The 18,951-nt window shown below is 51.1% G+C and overlaps 1 protein-coding gene across 4 annotated transcripts in view; it reads right to left on the bottom strand.

Annotated features, from left to right (window-relative positions):
• Positions 1–18,951, bottom strand: part of LOC120928786 (beta-arrestin-1) — a 243,210-nt gene that overhangs the window by 15,390 nt on the left and 208,869 nt on the right. For 3 of the 4 annotated variants that reach the window (XM_040339784.1, XM_040339785.1, XM_040339782.1), the window contains 4 exons: positions 17,615–17,755; positions 16,979–17,062; positions 12,552–12,575; positions 1,475–1,545 (listed from right to left, as the gene is read on the bottom strand). In XM_040339784.1, coding sequence (XP_040195718.1) covers positions 1,475–1,545; positions 12,552–12,575; positions 16,979–17,062; positions 17,615–17,755 — 320 coding nt within the window. The remainder of the gene's footprint in view (positions 1–1,474; positions 1,546–12,551; positions 12,576–16,978; positions 17,063–17,614; positions 17,756–18,951) is intronic. The other variant, XM_040339783.1, reaches the window with a different exon arrangement.

The following is an 18,951-nucleotide window of genomic DNA, read 5'->3' as shown; positions in this document are numbered from 1 at the left end:
ACTTTGGTTTCATCTGACTATAGGACATTCTCCCAAACCTCTTCTGGATCATCCAAATGCTCTTTAGCAAACCTCAGATGGGCCCGGTCATGTACTGGCTTAAGCAGGGGGACACGTATGGCACTGCAGGATCTGAGTCCCTGGCGGCGTAGTTTGTTACTGATGGTAGCCTTTGTTACGTTGGTCCCAGCTCTCTGCAGGTCATTCAGTGACCGTTTCACATATAGCCTTTACAAGTACTGTATTTGAAACTAGTTTATCTAATGCTATCCTGCTGCTTGGGATTATTTGGTGTGTCTTCAGCTGACCGCTGAGGATTATCTTAAAGGGACATACACTTTCAATTTTGATTATGCTTAAGTTGTCTCTCTTAAGTTATTTATTATTGCATACAGTATTCCTATTTACTACGTGCTTGACATAAGTTCTTACTTGTTAACGGGCCAATGCCCTAAGTTACTGAACATGTTCGCTCTAACTTCTCTATGCTAAGGGTTGAAGGTAATTCATGTTTACTCCCTTAGTGGCCTAATGCACTGCTGTATGTTTAAGTGATATGATGTAGAGAACCCCCAAACTCCTGTTCTCTGATTGGAGTGACGCCTGGGGGGTCCAATACTGATAATCACTTGCATACACTTGTGCATTGGAACGTCCTCCTCAATCGTATCTTTTTAACGCTAGGGCTTGGTCACATGTTGTCCACCCCTAGTAGCTCAACGTCTTCCTTTATGTGAGAGAGAGAGATGATGTAGAGAACCCCCGAACTCCTGTTTGTGTGGAGTGACGCCCGGGGCTCAGTACTGAAATCTCACATAAATCCTTGCTACCCGCAGTTGTGGTTCACTCCCGTTCACCAGTGCCGTTACATTTTGTAAATTACATGAGATTGGACATTACTGATAATTGATGTTTTGCAGGATCTTAGAATACTACGGTTTGATTTCATGCTGACCCTACCGGTCAATAGTGACTCATTCCTCTGTGTAACATAGGCCGTTGATATGCTAATTGAGTCTGTACTGGGGTGAAGTGGATTTGAGCTTGGTAGACAGCCTGGCCCCTAGATCTCTCATTATGTATGCTAATACTGTTTTATGTGTGGAATGTACTTGTCAACTGTAGTAATTATGTCAGATCGGTGCCAAAACGTCTGACATAGAAATGTGTATTATACAGGTGAATCACTTATTGTCGGAGACGTAATGTCTGGGGGATAATTAACTCCTCTATGTAATTATCTAAAAGAATGTGATTGAAGCCCATTGAGTGATGTTGGGGTGGAGAGTTTGATTGTTCCTGTGATTACTGAAACATGCCTCGTAACTGTATATAAACCTGAGAGCTAACTATTAAAGCGGGGAATAAGGGAGATCTCCCAAGCAGACAGGAGCTCCAAACATTCCCTACTGTATGCAAAACTAAAAAGAAACAGTCTGGGTTAGGGAATCACACATTGTCTAAATGTCCTTACCATCTCTATGTAGAGGTTCCTCCTTGGGTTTTGGATGCATCAAAGTGAAAGGGAGCTCTACAGCAACATCACTACATCAAAAACAAAGAAAATAACGTTAGAGAGACACCGCCGCGTTCCTGACGGTAACGTCTGAAGTGGTGGACAACGAAATTACAAGAAGTCTCGGACTATGGATGGTGGTCAAACATGTCCATGTCAACTGCTGATCAAAAACAAAAAACAATGATTATTAACACAATTACCGATCACACGGGCAGGGCCGCCATCAGGGGGGTACAGGCATTACACCTGTAAGGGGCCCGAATGTTCCCAGAGGCCCGCCGGGCACCCCCCTTCTCAGCTTGCGGCTGAGAGAAGAGGAGAAAACTTTAATCTTCTGTATTCCCCTTATTCCGGTGGGTGGCTTTAACCCCAGCCCCCCCCCCCCCCGGGTTCTCCATTTGCGGCTGTTCCCCCCCGGTTATAAATTCCCAATTCGCATCAGACCCCCCCCCCCTCGGTTCTCTACTCCTGGGGGCCCCAAAAGCAGTGTGAGAGGCCCCAACATTTCTGATGGCTGCCCTGAACACGGGGCAATAAGCGTCTCCTTCCTCTTATTTTTACTTTTGCTCAGGGGAGGTAAGTAATTATTTGTTGTACTGGAATCTGTACTGGGAGGTGGATCAATACTGGGAGGGGATCTGTACTGAGGGGGTTTTTTTTTACCGGGAGGAGAATCTTTACTGGGAAAGAGATCTATACTGGGAGAGGGATCTGTACTGGGAGGGGGGTCTATACTGGGAAGGGGATTAGTACTGGGAGATGGATCTATACTGGAAGAAGGATCTGTACTGGGAGGGGGATCTGTACTGGGAGGGAGATCTATACTGGGAGGGGGATCTTTACTGGGAGGGGGGTCTATACTGGGAAGGGGATTAGTACTGGGAGATGGATTTATACTGGAAGAAGAATCTATACTGGAAGAGGGATCTGTACTGAGAGGGGGATCTGTACTGGTGGGGGGTCTATACAGGGAGGGGGAGCTGTACTGGGAGGGGAAGCTTTACCGGGTGGGGGATCTATACTGGGAAGCTTGGAGCTGTACTGGGAGGTGGAGCTATGCTGGGAGGGCGATTTGTTCTTTGAAAGGGATCTCTACAGGGGAAGTGGAACTTTACTAGTGGGAAGGGGGATATCTGTACTAGAGAGATTTTAGCTCAGGAAGCTAAGTAAATCATCATTACTCTTTTTACTGACTTTTGGGTTACACACTCCTGATCCCTGCATTCTGTGCGTTACACACTCCTGACCCCTGCGCTCTGTGCGTTACACACTCCTGACCCCTACGCTCTGTGCTTTACACACTCCTGACCCCTGCGCTCTGTGCTTTACACACTCCTGACCCCTGCGTTCTGTGCGTTACACACTCCTGACCTCTGCGTTCTGTGCGTTACACACTCCTGACCCCTGTGTTCTGTGCGTTACACACTCCTGACCCCTGCGCTCTGTGCGTTACACACTCCTGACCCCTGTGCTCTCTGCGTTACACACTCCTGACCCTTGCGCTCTGTGCGTTACACACTCCTGACCCCTGTGCTCTGTGCGTTACACACTCCTGACCCCTACGCTCTGTGCTTTACACACTCCTGACCCCTGCGCTCTGTGCTTTACACACTCCTGACCCCTGCGTTCTGTGCGTTACACACTCCTGACCTCTGCGTTCTGTGCGTTACACACTCCTGACCCCTGCGCTCTGTGCGATGGCAAGCAAGAAATTTATGACACATATGGTTACTAATAACAGACATAAAGGATGATGATGATGATGATGTGTCACACTTGCAGACGTAAAGTGGACATGCAGTGGATCATTCAGATGACTTATATGAAGAAATGTGGGCACCAAGACGTCACACACGAGTGGCCCCGAGCATGCACTGCACCATGCAAGGACAGGCGGACACATTTCATATATTTATATATACGGCATTCCCTTTGTACCGAAAGGAACAGACACGTAGATGTGGACTGCCATTGCTTTGCTTTCAGCACAAGCAGCCGTGCTGTTAGTGAGGCCACAGTGCGTTTCGCACACTTATAGCTGGATTCAGGTAGGCGGGCGCATCCTTGCGGCGTAGGGTGACCGCGTGTCCCGGATTGCCCGGGACAGTCCCGCATTTTGCAGGTCTGTCCCGGACACCTTCATTCTGGGACAATACAGTGTCCTGGAATGAAACTAACACAGCCACCCCCTCCCCCCCACTCGGGCCAATCTGATGCCCCCAAAAAAGGCCGACACATCACTGCTTTACTCACTGACAGTACTTGTCCTGGCCGGGAATGCCTGGAGGAGCACAATCCCCGCCCCCTACTTGTGATTGGAGAAATCATAAATCCCGCCTTTTGTGTCCAATCACTGTGCTGTGATTCGTTACAGCACAAGCTGATTTTTGGGAATTTTTGTCCCTGAATGTGGTCACCCTATTGCGGCGGCGTAGCGTATCATATTTACACTACGCCGCTTTAAGTTAGCAAAGCAAGTACTGTATTCACAAAGTACTTGCCTGCTAAGTTACGGCGGCGTAGCGTAAATGCGGCGGGCGTAAATTAGGCTGAGGGGGCGTGTTTTATGGCTGCCAGCCATTTTGAACATAAGACAGGGCGGTCTGGGAGGCAATTGCCACCCTGCCCCCTGGCCCAGCCCTCCCCTGCAAAGAACTGTATGTGACGTGGGGGGAATCTGTAAAAAAAAATTAAAGCGTCACCCAGAGGTGGCTATAGGATTTGTGAGGCCTTAGGCAAAACTTGACATGGGGCCCCACTCTCGCCCATGATGGGAAAAATAATTCAAGGACAAGAGCCTCTTCCCCACAACCCTGGCTGTGGGGGTCTGCGGGCAGGGGGCTTATCGGAATCTAACAAGGTGGCCCCCAGATCCTGCTCTTTAATAACTAAGGGGCGGGGGCCACCCAGTGATGTCACCTGGTGAACCCGCCCCCTTGTAACGTCATTGACTGAGGGCATGCTGGGTCATTGATGTCACAAGGGGTGGTGTCATCGATATTTACTGGTTGCTAGGGATACTGGCAGCCCCGCTCCTGAGTCAGGGCTCATAACGCTGCCTGAGCACAGCAGCGTTAAGGTCCCCTGTCCCTCAAAACTGGGGTAAGTTAGGCGGCCACGAGGCCCCCGTGAGTGTGAGGCCTTAGGCGACCTATGGAGATTTTAAAGTACCGAAGTTTGGCGCCGTTCCATGAGTGTGCGCAAATTTAAAGCGTGACGTGTTAGGTATCTATTTACTCGGCGTAACATCATCTTTCACATTATACAAAAAAATTGGGCTAACTTTACTGTTTTGTTATTTTTGAATTCATGAAACGTTTTTTTTTTTTTTTTCTCCAAAAAAATATTCCCGGCAACTTGAATATTTTGTCGGCCGAATTTCGAAAATCAATGGTGATGATGCATCGGATCACAAAAAAAACGAACTTTCTGATTTTGAAAAGAAAATTTGTTCGAAATTCGACTGTGTATGGCCTGCTTTAGTCTGTGAACCCTGATGTATTGGGGGGGGGGCTCTCTGTGAACCTTGATGTATGGGGGGCTCTCTTTGAACCCTGATGTATGGGGGGGGCTCTCTGTGCACCCTGATGTATGGGGGAGGCTCTCTGGGGACCATATGCATGCGTACAGGGTGTGCCAGGTGTGCCTGGGCTCAGCCTAATCACCCTGTGTGGTGAAGATTGCACCAAAATATACTGCGTTAAACGTGTACTAACGCACAGAAAAATACAGCATTAAATGGCACATAACACACTGAAATATACACATTAAACATGCCCTAATACTCAGAAATATACTGCATTAAGCATGCAGTAACACACTGAAATATACTGATTTAAACGTGCAGTCGTGCACTAATGCACTGGAATATACTGCATTAAACATGCAGTAATGCACAGAAATATATAGCGTTAAACGTGCACCAACGCACAGAAATAGACCCCTGATATTTCACCAAAGCTCCCTAATGGGGCTCCTAAAATTAAAAAAAATATATAATAAAAATAAAAACTACTGACATTAATTTCTGACCTACTAATACCATCCACCGCTCTACTGACACCATCAGTATACTGTATATACACATGCAATTATGTTTGTGCTTCGGGGTGCACACCCTAATGCAATAGGCTGCGCACACCAATGCTGGGGACCCTGATGTATGGGGGGGGCTCTCTCGGGACCCTGATGTATGGGGGGCTCTCTGGGGAACCTGACGTATGGGGGCTCTGGGAACCCTGATGTATGGATGGGGCTCCCTGGGGACCCTAATGTATGGGGGGCTCTGGGAACCATGATGTATGGGGGGGCTCTCTGGGGACCCTGATGTATAGGGGCTCTCTGGGGACCCTGATGTATGAGGGGGCTCTGGGAACCCTGATGTATGGGGGGGGGCTCTCTGGGGACCCTAATGAATGGGGGGGCTCTGGGAACCATGATGTATGGGGGAGCTCTCTGGGGACCCTGATGTATGGGGGGAGACTCTGGGGACCCTGATGTATAGGGCGATGCTCTCTGGGAACCCTGATGTAAAGGGGGGCTCTCTGGGGACCCTGATGTATGGGAAGAGGCTCTCTGGGGACCCTGATGTATGGGGAGGAGACTCTGGGGACCCTGATTTATTGGGGGAGGCTCTCTGGGGACCCTGATGTATGGGGGGGGCTCTCTGGGGAACCTGATGTATGGGGGGCTCTGGGAACCCTGATGTATGGAGGGGGCTCTCTGGGGACCCTAATGTATGGGGGGGCTCTGGGAACCATTATTTATGGGGGGGTTCTGGGGACCCTGATGTATGGGGAGGGGCTCTCTGGGGACCCTGATGTATGGGGAGGAGACTCTGGGGACCCTGATGTATGGTGAGGAGACTCTGGGGACTGTGATTTATGGGGGGAGGCTCTCTGGGGTCACTGATGTAAGGGAGGGCTCTCTGGGGACCCTGATGTATGGGGGGCTCTCTGGGGACCCTGATGTATGGGGGGGCTCTGGGAACCCTGATGTATGGGGGGGCTCTCTAGGGACCCTAATGTATGGGGGGGCTCTGGGAACCATGATGTATGGGGGGGCTCTCTGGGGACCCTGATGTAAGGGGGGCTCTCTGGGGACCCTGATGTATGGGGGGCTCTCTGGGGACCCTGATGTATGGGGGGGCTCTGGGAACACTGATGTATGGAGGGGGCTCTCTGGGGACCCTTATGATTTGGGTGGGCTCTGGGAACCATGATGTTTGAGGGGGGGCTCTCTGGGGACCCTAATGTATGAGGGGGCTCTGGGAACCATGATGTATGGGGGAGCTCTCTGGGGACCCTGATGTAAGGGGGGCTTTCTGGGGACCCTGATGTATGGGGGGCTCTCTGGGGACCCTGATGTATGGGGAGGAGACTCTGGGGACCCTGATTTATTGGGGGAGGCTCTCTGGGGACCCTGATGTATGGGGGGGGCTCTCTGGGGAACCTGACGTATGGGGGCTCTGGGAACCCTGATGTATGGATGGGGCTCCCTGGGGACCCTAATGTATGGGGGGCTCTGGGAACCATGATGTATGGGGGGCTCTCTGGGGACCCTGATGTAAGGGGGGCTCTCTGGGGACCCTGATGTATGGGGGGCTCTCTGGGGACCCTGATGTATGGGGGGGCTCTGGGAACCCTGATGTATGGGGGGGCTCTCTGGGAACCCTAATGTATGGGGGGCTCTGGGAACCATGATGTATGGGGGGCTCTCTGGAGACCCTGATGTAAGGGGGGCTCTCTGGGGACCCTGATGTATGGAGGGGGCTCTCTGGGAACCCTAATGTATGGGGGGCTCTGGGAACCATGATGTATGGGGGGCTCTCTGGGGACCCTGATGTAAGGGGGGCTCTCTGGGGACCCTGATGTATGGGGGGCTCTCTGGGGACCCTGATGTATGGGGGGGGCTCTGGGAACCCTGATGTATGGGGGGGCTCTCTGGGAACCCTAATGTATGGGGGGGCTCTGGGAACCATGATGTATGGGGGAGCTCTCTGGGGACCCTGATGTAAGGGAGGGCTCTCTGGGAGCATTCATCTGTGTGTCGGGAACGAGTGCGACAAAGGCAAGAGAATTCTTGCTGGGCCGTGTATTAGTCGCTCGAACAAACACACTTAGACCAAATTTTAATGGTTCAAAGAATGTCGGGCAAAATGGTCGGCCCCCATGCATGTTCACTTCATCAAATCTGGCCCTCTTTGAAAAAACTTTGGACACCCCTGCACTAGGTGGATGCAGCTTAGCATGGCCGAATTTTCTGCATGCGACTCTATTGCACCCAGAGGGCAGTTTCATGGCATTTGCAGGGCTGCAGAAGTAAACCTGGACATAAGGAAGCTGGAGGGAAGCAGTTTGCTCTAGTAACAGATGCATGCATACTTGTACATGCCAATCGATCTATCGTCTGGGGAAATAGAACGCCTTCAATATGCATGCAAAATAGATGAGGCCCAAAACATGTAAAACTTGCAAATGCACAAAGCTCATTAGCGAGATATTAATATATACAGTGGAGTTATCTCTGTCCTCTCTTGTGGGACTTACAGCATTTCCTTATTATTCACTGGGACAGGAATTGACTGTCAAATTATCTTTGAACATGAACATGCTCTAGTCCAGGGGGCTCCAAGCTTTCTAAGCAAATATGACCAGTGTACTGCCCTTCTGACTCTGGAGGGGCTGGAATGTGGTCCCCCAGGGGTAGGGTGACCAGACATCCCTGGTTTCTGGGGACAGTCCCCGGATTGAGGACACTGTCCCTGAAGCCCATCTGTCCCCGGATTTTGTCCCCAGATTCAGGGATGATCCTGGGCAGGTGCACCGCATGCTGGTGCAGAGGGGGGGGCGTGCCCAGGGCCGGCCCTACCATGGATCCCGTTGGACTGTCTCAGACAGGGAGGGGGCAAGCGCCACCGGAATATATAGAGAGCGGGGATCTCCCACATACTCGGCTGTCGGACGAAGTCCCGCCTTTTATGATAGGCAGCACGCTGGTGACTTCTATCAAATGAGGCGGGACTTCGCCTGAGGACAGCGGCCGTGCGGGGTAAACAGGGGATCCCCACTCTGTATAATCTGTCTCCTCTCCTCGCTCGCTATGCACTGATCACAGGTAAGGCTGGGCTGCTGGGCACTGAACAGGCTGGGCTGCTGGGCACTGAACAGGCTGGGCTGCTGGGCACTGAGCAGGCTGGGCTGCTGGGCACTGAGCAGGCTGGGCTGCTGGGCACTGAACAGGCTGGGCTGCTGGGCACTGAACAGGCTGCTCTGCTGGGCACTGAACAGGCTGCTCTGCTGGGCACTGAACAGGCTGCTCTGCTGGGCACTGAACAGGCTGCTCTGCTGGGCACTGAGCAGGCTGGGCACTGAACAGACTGGGCTGTTGGGCACTAAGCAGGCTGGGCTGCTGGGCACTGAACAGGCTGGGCTGCTGGGCACTGAACAGGCTGCTCTGCTGGGCACTAAACATGCTGCTCTGCTGGGCACTGAACAGGCTGCTCTGCTGGGCACTGAACAGGCTGCTCTGCTGGGCACTGAACAGGTTGGACTGCTGGGCACTGAACAGGCCGGGCTGCTGGGCACTGAACAGGCTGGACTGCTGGGCACGGAACAGGCCGGGCTGCTGGGCACTGAACAGGCTGGACTGCTGGGCACGGAACAGGCCGGGCTGCTGGGCACTAAACAGGCTGGATTGCTGGGCAGTGAACAGACTGGGCTCCTGGGCACTGAACAGGCCGGGCTGCTGGGCACTGAGCAGGCTGGGCTCCTGGGCACTGGGCTCTTCAAATGTGCTTTAAAATGGTGTGGTGCTCTTGTTCTTACCCATGGGCGTAGCATAAGGGGTTGCAGGGGTCACAATCGCAACCCCGCCCCTAGCTCCAGGGGGCCCCAGCAGCCTCCCTGTCATGTTATATCCTCCACAACGTCCAGCTCTGATCTGCCCTAGGGCCCCACAGCCACGCTCCAGTACTGGGCTTCCACTTTGCCTTCCACAGTTCACACCCCCTCCAATCTCATTGGCTGGGGAGAAGCTGTGAGGCATTTCCTGAATGGAGAGGAGCACAGGGTGAGAACAGCCCAGGATGGGGAAGTGTCTGTGCTGTGTGCTGGCAACATGGAATGAAAACCGTGCTTAGCGAGGCAAGAGGAGGAGAGTGCCGTCCTATAGCCAGGATGGGTGAGGGAAGACACCGGTCAGTGTCTCCTAGTCACCAGCTGGGATTCTCTGTACCCCCCCACTCAGGGATGTCCGCTTACCCCACTTTCCTGACAACTGGGGGGAAGCCACAAACCTCCAGGAGGTGACCTTCCCCCAACACCTGCCAACACTGACAGAGAAACCTTCAGAAATTGCTAAAACAAATCCCTAAACACCTCCTCAGGGGGCCCCTGAAAGGCTGCAGGTTCCAGATTTTGTGTTACATGGCTTTGCCCTCCCAGATCCAAGTTGCACCCCCCCCCCCCCCTGACCGCTCAATCTGCCCTGGATGCTATGCCCGGCTGCTGAGCTCCTTTGCCATTACAGCACTCTATACTGCTCCTCCTCTGCAGGGCTGAAATCACATTCCTTTACAACACAGCCACGATCTGCACAGGGTGTGTCTGCCTACTGCAACTACACTGTCGTTCTGACCGGAGAATTTCACAGGTCAGAAGGGCAACATAAAAGCCAGATACACCCTGTGAAGACTGACAGACTGTGTGTAAAGGAATGTGATTTCAGCCCTGTGTAGTGTGGGGGGGGGGGGGGCTGTATACAGTGATGGCATGGGAAAGGAGCTCTGCCAAGTGACCTGCCAGGGGTCCCTGTCCTCTGATTCTCCAGCGGTGATCCCTGTCCTCTGATTCTCCAGCGGTGATCCCTGTCCTCTGATTCTCCAGCGGTGATCCCTGTCCTCTGATTCTCCAGCGGTGATCCCTGTCCTCTGATTCTCCAGCGGTGATCCCTGTCCTCTGATTCTCTATCGGTGATCCCTGTCCTCTGATTCTCTATCGGTGATCCCTGTCCTCTGATTCTCCAGCGGTGATCCCTGTCCTCTGATTCTCCAGCGGTGATCCCTGTCTTCTGATTCTCCAGCGGTGATCCCTGTCCTCTGATTCTCCAGTGGTGATCCCTGTCCTCTGATTCTCCAGCGGTGATCCCTGTCCTCTGATTCTCCAGCGGTGATCCCTGTCCTCTGATTCTCTATCGGTGATCCCTGTCCTCTGATTCTCTATCGGTGATCCCTGTCCTCTGATTCTCCAGCGGTGATCCCTGTCCTCTGATTCTCCAGCGGTGATCCCTGTCTTCTGATTCTCCAGCGGTGATCCCTGTCCTCTGATTCTCCAGTGGTGATCCCTGTCCTCTGATTCTCCAGCGGTGATCCCTGTCCTCTGATTCTCCAGCGGTGATCCCTGTCCTCTGATTCTCCAGCGGTGATCCCTGTCCTCTGATTCTCCAGCGGTGATCCCTGTCCTCTGATTCTCCAGGGGTGATCCCTGTCCTCTGATTCTCCAGCGGTGATCCCTGTCCTCTAAATCTCCAGCGGTGATCCCTGTCCTCTGATTCTCCAGCGGTGATCCCTGTCCTCTAAATCTCCAGAGGTGATCCTTGTCCTCTAAATCTCCAGCGGTGATCCCTGTCCGGTGGGTGTAACAAGATGTCCGCTTGCCCCCTTCTCACTCTATCATTACTGTGCAATGGTGTGGGCAAGATGGCGGTGACGGAACGTCACTTCCGGAGCAATCTGTGATGGGGAGCCGAATGTGACAAGACACCGGCATTAGCCATTGAGAAAACCGGCATTCTCAGAGCGCCTGCGCCGTTTTCTACGGCGCGCATGTGCCGCAGACAATGGTGTATTCCTTTGGAAAAATATCTCCTAAACCGTGTAGGTTTAGGAGATATTGCAAACACCTACAGGTAAGCCTTAATCTAGGCTCACCTGTAGGTGTAACTTCCCACAGAGGGTTTACAACCACTTTAAGCAACTTTGAGTATCTTGGCGTGCGGTGGAAGTATCTGCCGCACAATGGAAGTGGTAGGTGGTAACAGGGCTGGACTGGGACAAAAATTTGGCCCTGGACTTCATTCAGACCGGCCCACTTTGACAGGTTTCTCCCATGGGAGCCGGACAACTCCCGCATCCCCCCACCCCGGCCACCCAAGCCCCCTCTCCCCCTTCACTAGCCACTAGCCGTTCTACTTTATTAGAGTAGAACGGCTGGTACTGGTACTTTTATAGGCAGTACCAGTGGGGAAGGTAGACATTATTTCACCCGTGGAAAATAATCAGTTTGGTGCCCCCCCCCCCCCCCCCTTATGGGACAAGATTAGGCAGAAGTGAGAAACTCCCAGGCCATAGCTGTTGAGTCAGCTGTCTGTCCCCTCCCCCATGCTCCTCTGTCGCCCCCCCTGCTCCTCTGGTCCTCCCCCTGCTTCTCTGTTCCCCCCAAGTGAGCGCTGCGGGGAGGAAGAGGAGGTGAGTCCTGCGGGAAGGGAGAGACAGAGGAGCGGAGGGGGGCGGCGGTCTGCTGTCACTGAAGCCGGTCCACTGAGCCATCGGCCCACCGGGAAACTCCCTGTAGTCCCAATGGCCAGTCCATCCCTGGGTGGTAATGGGGGGGGGGGGGGCAAGTCAACTTTTGCATCGGGGCCCACAAGCTTCAAGCTACCCCTCTGTGCTTACATCCTACTCCACACCCATAATCTGCTAATTTCCCTCCATTTCAATTACACCTAAAGGCAATTCATGTAAAATATTCACCGATAACCGGTAACGGCAAACACAGAAGTTGTGTCTGTTTTTTATTCGGTAAGGTAAAATGGCAGTTAAAGACAGTGATGGGTGAAATGGAGGGACACGGAATTTTCAGTAGATGGAATGGAAGTTTTGTGCATGCAGTAAGCCCTTCACGACGTTGGGGGGGCGGGGCATGGAATTGGTGACGTCAGACATTGCTCCGTGACGGCAGATGGAATAAAACAAGACAGATGCACGGGGCAGAGTTGATGCATGGTCTTGGAGCGAGCAAATTGTTGGCATTACCTTGACGCAAGGTCTCCCAAAAGGCTGGCAGTGTTCAAAGTAGATTTAGAGAATTAGTCAAGTGGAAAGCGCATGCATTCAATAAACGGCGCCACTTCCCGGATCAAATCACATTAAAAACGGCAAGAGACAGAAGTACGTTATACAGTCTTCACAACACACAATATGCACTTACAGTACAGAACATCATTCATATTATAAAGCAGGGACACCAAAAAAACATTTTTGAAGGATGAAGCGAAGAAGGGTTGGGGACCTCGGTCAAGTTTTTATTTCAGGCTTTGTCCTTGGATGGGGGAGACTCACCACTAGGGATGAGCCGAACGCCTCTGTGACCTCTGTGTGCTTTGGACACAGCTTGTCAGGACCTGGGCTTGAACCTGGGACCTCTTCTGTGTCTGGCATTAAGTGTTCCCATTGAGCTATCTGCAGGGCCGGATTTTCTCTCCCTGCCGCCCCAAGGCCAGGTTCCACAATGCACCCCCTCCCCGCCAACCGAACCCCCCCAAATCAACGGAGAATGTGCGGCACGGTTAGATCAAATATGTTTTGTTTGTTTTTTTTACTTTTTTATCACTTTTTTTTTTTTTATTTATTTGTAGCTTGTCGCTTACTTTCTTAAATTTTTGTATAATTTTCTTATTATTTTTCTTATTCTTTACTTTTTTATTTTATTAATTTAATTATTATTTCTTATTATTTATTTATTTTTTATCAATTTTTTTTTCACTTAACTTTTTTGCTATCACACAGGAGAAAACAATTTCCTGTGTGATAGCAATTGGAGTTGACATGTTCTCTTTATTGACCCTGTCACCTCCAAAACAGGAGTCCTAGCACTGTGCTAGAACTCCTGTCACAGCTGACGTGGGAAGAGCACAGCTCTCCCCTCTCACAGTGTAAATCGGCAGCAGGAACAGGAGACAGACTCGGTGGCCGGGGGGAGGACGGAGTCCCGAAGACAGAGCCAGCAGAGAGAGGTATGTGGGGTGGGGGGGAGAGGGGAGGACAGACGGGAGCACATATTTTACCAGTGATTTCGGCGACATCGCCGCAATCACTTGTTAACGAGCGGGTGGATTCCCCCATAACTTACCGCCCTTAACTGTATCCTCCGGGCGTCGGGGGACTCCATGCCACTGCCGCCCCAAGGCCTGGCCTCAGTGGCCTTGTGGGAAATCCAGGCCTGGCTATCTGGGATGCTGGACAGTTCCCTGTCTGATCTGCTGGACAAACCTACCTGATCCATTGGAATACTCTGCCTTGTGTCTTGATTGTTGTTGAACCTTGAACCCCTTGCTCCTCCCATGAACTTCCTATAAAAGCCTTGTTTCAGCACTTCCCCATTGCCAGGTTATTGTGCCTTCCCAGCCAGTGCCTAGCTATTTGTCTGCTCTGCTGCCATTTGTACCTGCAACCACCCGTGTTTGACCCTCAGCCTGTTCCTGGACTACTTAACTGCCCGATCCCAATCTGCAACCCCCCTGTGTTTGACCCTCGGCCTGTTCTTTGACTACTCTTCTGTTTGATCCCAACCTGCAGCCACTCGTGATTGATCCCTTGGCTTGTTTACTGACCACGCTGCGGTTTCATCCTTGTCTGCTTATCCGCTACTGGCCCCCGGCTTGCTCACCTCCTGGTGGGGTGATCCTGAGGACCGCGACCTGATGCTAACATGCAGAAAAACCCATCTCCACCATCAGGAGCTCTGGTGAACACCAGTTAGCGCTTAGACTCCGCACCTCAGGTGAGCCCGTTGTCATGGATATGCAATAGTCTGGCATCTTACCTATTTCCATCTGTCCATTAGAGGCCTGACTCTGTTCAAACTGTCAGGTCACCTGTGGCCAGGTGACAAGTGCACCCCGTGGGGGTCAGGGATGCACCACAGGGTAGTGAACCCTATAGTCGACTGCTGCGATCAGAGAGGAAGCGAACCCAAGATTGCCCAGGGCGCGGAGTCTAAGACCCAGCTTTGTGTTCACCAGAGCCTCTAGTGGTGAGGATGGCCTTTTCTGCAGTTGGGTCCAGGTCGCAGATAAAAAAATGCCAAAGTATTTTCCTGATACTTATTAGAACTGAAGAAGCGCCTTGGATAATCTACGAAAACTACTTCAACAACATTAAAGAACAAGTCCAGTTGAATGAGACCAACCACAATCAGACTATACCATGACCTGGATAAGTCAGAACCTTCATAAAACATGATGTCCTCACATCTAATGAGGACCCGTCCAAAACTGCAAAACATAGGGTAATTTGGACTTGCTTGTGTGCCATCCATTAACCACTTGGCGCCCAGAGTAAGTCATATGACGTCCCGGGATTTGTGGTGGGATATCTGAATGATGGGTGCAGCTACAGGCCTCATTCAGCCAGCGATTCCCTACACCAGGGATATGCAATTAGCGGACCTCCAGCTGTTGCAGAACTACAAGTCCCATGAGGCATAGCAAGACTGACAGCCACAAGCATGATGCCGATAGGCAGAGGCATGATGGGACTTGTAGTTTTGCAACAGCTGATTGCATATCCCTGTCCTACACCAGAAGAACGATATAGCGGGTGTTTCGCCGCTTGATCGTTCTTACGGACGGCGAAAGTGGACGATCCGGGGCCCGGCAGATCAGTTCTCCAACTCACTGATCACAGCGGTGAGTTGGGAGAAGCGGCCTCCGGTACCCGCGGCCCTCCCGTGCTTCTCCCGAATCACCGCTGCGATCAGTAAGTTGGAGAACGGATCCGGATTGTGATCATAGAGATTTCCAGCGGACCAGATGGTCACCAGAGTCTCTATGATCGTCGGAGGCCAGGCGTGATGTTATGACGTCACGCCCGGCCTCTGCATTAAAAAAAAACGGCGTCGCCTCGGCTGTGAAGTGGCGATTTTATTTTATTTTTAATTTTATTTTAGGCTTCCCAGCCTAGAGGTGATATGTGGGGTCTTTTTACATTCCTTGTAATAGGAATAGAAGTGATCAAAATTGTATTTATTTTTTTACAGTGTCAAAAAAAAAATGAAGTAAAATTAATAATATTTTTTTTTTTTTAAGTGCCCCTGTCCCCGTGTGCTCGCACGCAGAAGCGAGCGCATACGTAAATCCCACCCACATATGAAAACGGTGTTCCAACCACACATGTGAGGTGTCGCCCCGAACGTTAGAGCGAGAGCAATAATTCTAGCCCTAGACCTCCTCTTTAACTCAAAACATGTACCCTGTAAAAAATAAATAAAAATGTAAGCGTTGCCTATGGGGGATTTTTAAGTACTGAAGTTTGGCGCCATTCCACGAGCGTGTGCAATTTTGAATCGTGACTTGTTGGGTATCTATTTACTCGGCGTAACTTTATCTTTCACATTATGCAAAAAAATTGGGCAAACTTTACTGTTTTTCTTTTAAAAGCATGACATTTTTTCCTCGCAGTTTTCCTATGGGAAAGACTGCCAGGAAGCATACACACGGCCGGTTTTCCCGACCAAAGTTCTCCTGGCAGTTTTACTGTCGGGAAAACCGGACAGGTGTACACGGGGAAAAGGGACCGAGCCGGTTTTCAGGATTGGCCTGGGTGGCAAGGGGTTAAAGTTTGCTATGTTGGCGTTCAAATACCTGTGATGTTTTGGATGAACCTATCAAGTGTTTCTATAAAAAGATCCGAGGGTAGAGCGGCGTGGACGGGCGAATGTTGAGCACAGCTTGTTCTGCTCTGACTCATCATCCATTATGTGTCTGTGATTTGTGTGTTTCCAACATCCATTATCCATCTGAGAAAAGAAGCCGAGTGATGGGGGTTTTGTAAAGTATTGAGAGGACTTGAGGTGGCCCTTCAGGTTCTGGAGCTACAAGTCTCAGCCATGGAGAACCTTCAACTGAAAGACCTTCTCCATCTTGGGCAAAAATTGGACTCCCCATGCCTAATGCCTAGTACTAGCGTGACCACATTTCCAAACTGCCATTCAGGGACACCCCCCTCTTTCACCAAAAAATTCAAATTTTAAAGGCTTATATACAAGTAATTCACCATAATAGGGGTATGGGGGTCCGGTCACTGCCTTGGGGGACATGTATCAATGCAATTTTTTTTTTTAAATATAGTGCCTGGGGGGGGTCCCCTTAGTCTTCCTGTAAAGTGCGCATGTGTACCATGTATAGAACATGCTGCAGTAAAAAAAGAGATTTCTAAAGAAAAAAAAAAGGACTCAAGTCCTCTCGATACTTTACTAAACCCCCATCACTCGGCTTCTTTTCTCAGATGGATGATGGATCCATCGTGTGTACGAGGCATCACAGGAATGAAGAGGGCAAAAGGAAAGAACAATGTCCTCTGGATGTTTGGCAAGCAATCCAGGCCAAGGGGGGTGTTGTAGGGAAGGGGGAAGACTATCACTTTGATCTGGTGGACACAACGAGAAAATGTTGGGTACTCACCCTCCTCGAGAGACGACCAGCTTCACTTTGACTTTGTAGGAGACGATGATTCCCAGGATCTCCTTGTTGGCACCATCTCTCAGTCTGCATGCAAGAAGAAATAAAACCCCTTAATAATACTCCAGGCCGTGTTACTAGGAATAGAAGGATGAAAGGTGCACTTTAACCAAAAAACACCATAACCAGTGGAAACTGAAAACATCAATCTCGGCTTATGTGGTCTACAACAGGTCTACTGTGATGGGTCCACTGACCTCTGCATGGCTTCAATACTTTCATATTCTGACTTTCCCTTAGCACAAATGCCCCCCCCCCAATAGAAATCACCCCTCCTAGCAAAAATCCCCCACCCCTCAAATATCCCCTCCCAGCCAGTACACATTCCCCCCCCACTCCAAATCCCCCCCCTGGCATAAATACCCCCATCCCACACCCCAGCACGAACACCTCCCAATAATCCCTACTCGCAACCCCCCCTATCCCCTAAGAAAGTTCTTCTCCTAGCACAAATCCCCCCCCCCTCTACCATATCATCTCTTCTACCACAAACCCCCCCCCTTCTAGCACAAATCATTGCAATGCGACTAGATGGAGCAGATATGGGGGGTATGGTATAACCAGGGGGGCAGGTCTTACAGCGTGCTGGAGGCCAGGTTGGTGTCTTCATGCTTGAGTTTGCCGTCCAGGGCCAGTCCCCTCTTCTCCCGGTTGTTGGCCAGGAACGGAGTCAGTGTGTAGACCTTGCAGAAGGTGGAGCTGGGGGCCACAACGTCGCTGCTGGAGTAGCACAGACAGAGCGGGAGGAGATGACATTAATATCAGAGAAGGTAAAGAAGCAACATTGTATCGCATCGTATGGAGATTGAGCTTCAACCCTGTATCCACAACCCCTAAATTATTGGCAGTTTGGAAATGTGGTCACCCTACCCCCTCCCCCCCTGGTCGCTGGCTCACCAATCGATCAGCACTTAACCCATCCAGGTCCAGGCTTCCCCCCCTTCATCTTCTCAGTGTGACGGCAGTAGCTGCTTCTCCTCCCGGCCAATCAGGTCTTTGGACTCCCGGACAATGGGGTTTTAGGACTAAAAGCGGAGTTCCACCCAAAAATGGAACTTCCGCTTTTCAGGGGGGGGGGCAGATACCTGTATAAAACAGGTATTTGCACCCACTTCCGGGCATAGACTCCCATGGAAGTCACGCCATTTCAGGTCGCCCCCCCCCCCCCCCCCGCTGTCTCCTGGGAGACACACAGGTACCAGGAGAGAGCGGGGACCAGTGAGGGCGCGCCGCGCTACTCGCGCATGCGCAGTAGGGAACCGGGCAGTGAAGCCGCACCGCTTCACTTCCTGATTCCCTCATTGAGGATGGCGGCGGGGGCAGCCGAGAGACGAGCAATTCGGCTGCCGACATCGCGGGCGCACTGGACAGGTAAGTGTTCATTTTTTTTAAGTCAGCAGCTGCCGTATTTGTAGCTGCTGGCTTTAAAAAAAAAAAAATTCAGGTGGACCCCCGCTTTAAATAATCCATATTCACTATTTCTCCTCCCGGACAATCAGGAAGCGGGTCCTGAGACCCGACTGGCCGGGAGGAGAAGCAGTAAGACAATAGCGAATATTAATTCATGTTCAATGTCACCCAACTGGATGGGCTCAGAGAGTAGTGCTCTGCGTCCCGAGCCCACCCCTTTTTTAAAGCCAATTAGAGCCTCACGCTCTAGTCACATGCTTAAAAAAAAAAGGATTAGAGGGGCGGTGCCCCTGCGCTTTTTATGGAGAGGCCTCCGCTGATGCAGGGATGGGTGAGAAAGGGTTAACAGACCAATAATTAGCCAATTCGGGAAGCTCGAAAATTCGGAAATTCGAGAATTCAGACAATCGAAAATCCAATTTTCAAAATTTCCCATTTTCGAACTTTATATTTTCGAATTTTCTATTTTCAAATTTTGCAATTTTGAAACTTGAATTTTCTAAATT

Source organism: Rana temporaria, chromosome 2 (genome assembly GCF_905171775.1).
Source record: "Rana temporaria chromosome 2, aRanTem1.1, whole genome shotgun sequence".
In the NCBI taxonomy this organism is placed as follows: Eukaryota; Metazoa; Chordata; class Amphibia; order Anura; family Ranidae; genus Rana; species Rana temporaria.
Note: the sequence above shows the minus strand (reverse complement) of the source record. Positions and strands in the feature narration are given on the sequence as shown.